At 62.8% G+C, this 1,647-nt stretch overlaps 1 protein-coding gene across 1 annotated transcript in view; it reads left to right on the forward strand.

Annotated features, from left to right (window-relative positions):
- COLGALT1 (collagen beta(1-O)galactosyltransferase 1) overlaps positions 1-898 on the forward strand; it is a gene marked incomplete at its 5' end in the record, with an annotated part of 6,192 nt that extends 5,294 nt beyond the window's left edge. Inside the window, 1 exon segment of the mRNA XM_021383025.1 lies at positions 152-898. Within this exon segment, the coding sequence (XP_021238700.1) occupies positions 152-419 (268 nt within the window).
- Between the last annotated feature and the right edge of the window lie 749 nt (positions 899-1,647).

Raw genomic sequence — 1,647 nt, forward strand, 5'->3', positions numbered from 1 at the left:
TGGTTCCATGATCTTTAAGGTCCCTTCCAACCCAACCCATTCTATGGTTCTGTGATCTTTAAGGTCCCTTCCAACCCAACCCATTCTGTGGTTCTACGAAGGAACGCATGGCGCACACACACACACTCACTTTCTTCTTTTCTGCGCGCAGCTCTGACTACATGAAGCACTTCAAGAACCGCAACCTGCTGGCCTTTTCGGTGGAGCCGCTGCTGGTTTATCCCACTCACTACACCGGCGACGACGGCTACATCAGCGACACGGAGACCTCGGTGGTGTGGGACAACGAGAAGATCAAGACGGACTGGGATCGCGCCAAGTCCCAGAAGATGAAAGAGCAGCAGGAGCTGCGCCGCGAGGCCAAGAACTCGGACGTGCTGCAGTCCCCTCTTGACAGCACCGCGCGGGACGAGCTATGACCGCGTCGGGCAGCAGGAGACAGCGGCGTCACCTCGGGGACGTCAGGGCCGCGCCGTGGGCCGGTGCTGGTGAGGCCTTGGTGGGAGGCGCCACGTTGGGCCTGGGACATCGCTCGTGGCCTTGGTCACCTCCATCTGGGGCCTTGGCCAACATTTCGCCCTCGGTCACCATCTGGGGCCTTGGCCGCCATTTTGGAGCTTGGCAGGAGCTGCCCTCTTGGGGCCTCGGCCGCCATTTTGAGGCCTTGGGCAAAGCTCTTTTGGGGCCTTGGCCGCTATTTGGGGCCTTGGTTGACGTTCTGGGGCCTTGACCAAAGATCTTCTGGGCCTTGGTCACCAGCAGTTTGGGCTCCTTTAGGCTTTGGTTGCCATTTTGGGGCCTTGGTCGCCATTTCAGGCCATGAGGAGCAGGCTGGGCCCACGGTGCTTCTAGGCCGAGGCCCTGCTGCACTGTCAACCAAAGCTCTGCGGTTGTTTCATTTCGTTTGGTTTTTTTTTTTTTTTTTAGGAAAAAAAAAAAAATGGTACTTTTGGAAACGGCTCCTCCTTACAGAAAGCGTCCCGTGGTCCTGAGGCCGGGCAGTGAGCCCACGCCTGAAACCACAGCCGCGCTGCTCGCCGGGACGAGGCCGAGCTGCCAGGGCTGGGCGTCCCCGAGCCCCCCCCGCTCCCAGAGCTCCCAGTCCCGTCCCCGCAAAACCGCGGGAACCGCGCCCGGCCCTTAGGGAAGCGGCCGGGCCCCACTGCGCACGCGTGGATCCCCGTAGGGCGGCGAATCGGCGCATGCGCGGCCGGCCCCTGAGCATGCTGGGAGATGTTCTGGCGCAGCGCCGCTCGGCCGCCATGTTGAGCGGGGCATGCTGGGAGCTGTAGTTCTGCAAGGAGGGAGAGACTCCGTGCGTGACCCCCTCCCCCACGCCAAAAAATCACAGCGGGGACCCCAGACACGAGGCGGGGCGGGGGGGGAGGAACCGTTCTTTATTGCCTGCGGCCCCCCCCGGCTCAGGCGGCAGCGTTGTTCTCCCCATACAGCACGCTGCCCCCCGCCCACCAAGAGCAGCTTGGGGGTTCTGGTGGGAGGGGGGGGGGGGTCACAGTCCCACACAGCGCCCCACGAGACTGAGGAGGGGGGGGCGTGCAAAACTGAGCCCCCACGGACAGAAGGGATGCCTGAGAGGAAACGGGACCCTCGTTGTGTTAATTACTGCCCTGCCCCCCCACCTCCACC

This window comes from Numida meleagris, unplaced genomic scaffold, assembly GCF_002078875.1.
Source record: "Numida meleagris isolate 19003 breed g44 Domestic line unplaced genomic scaffold, NumMel1.0 unplaced_Scaffold324, whole genome shotgun sequence".
Classification (NCBI taxonomy): Eukaryota; Metazoa; Chordata; class Aves; order Galliformes; family Numididae; genus Numida; species Numida meleagris.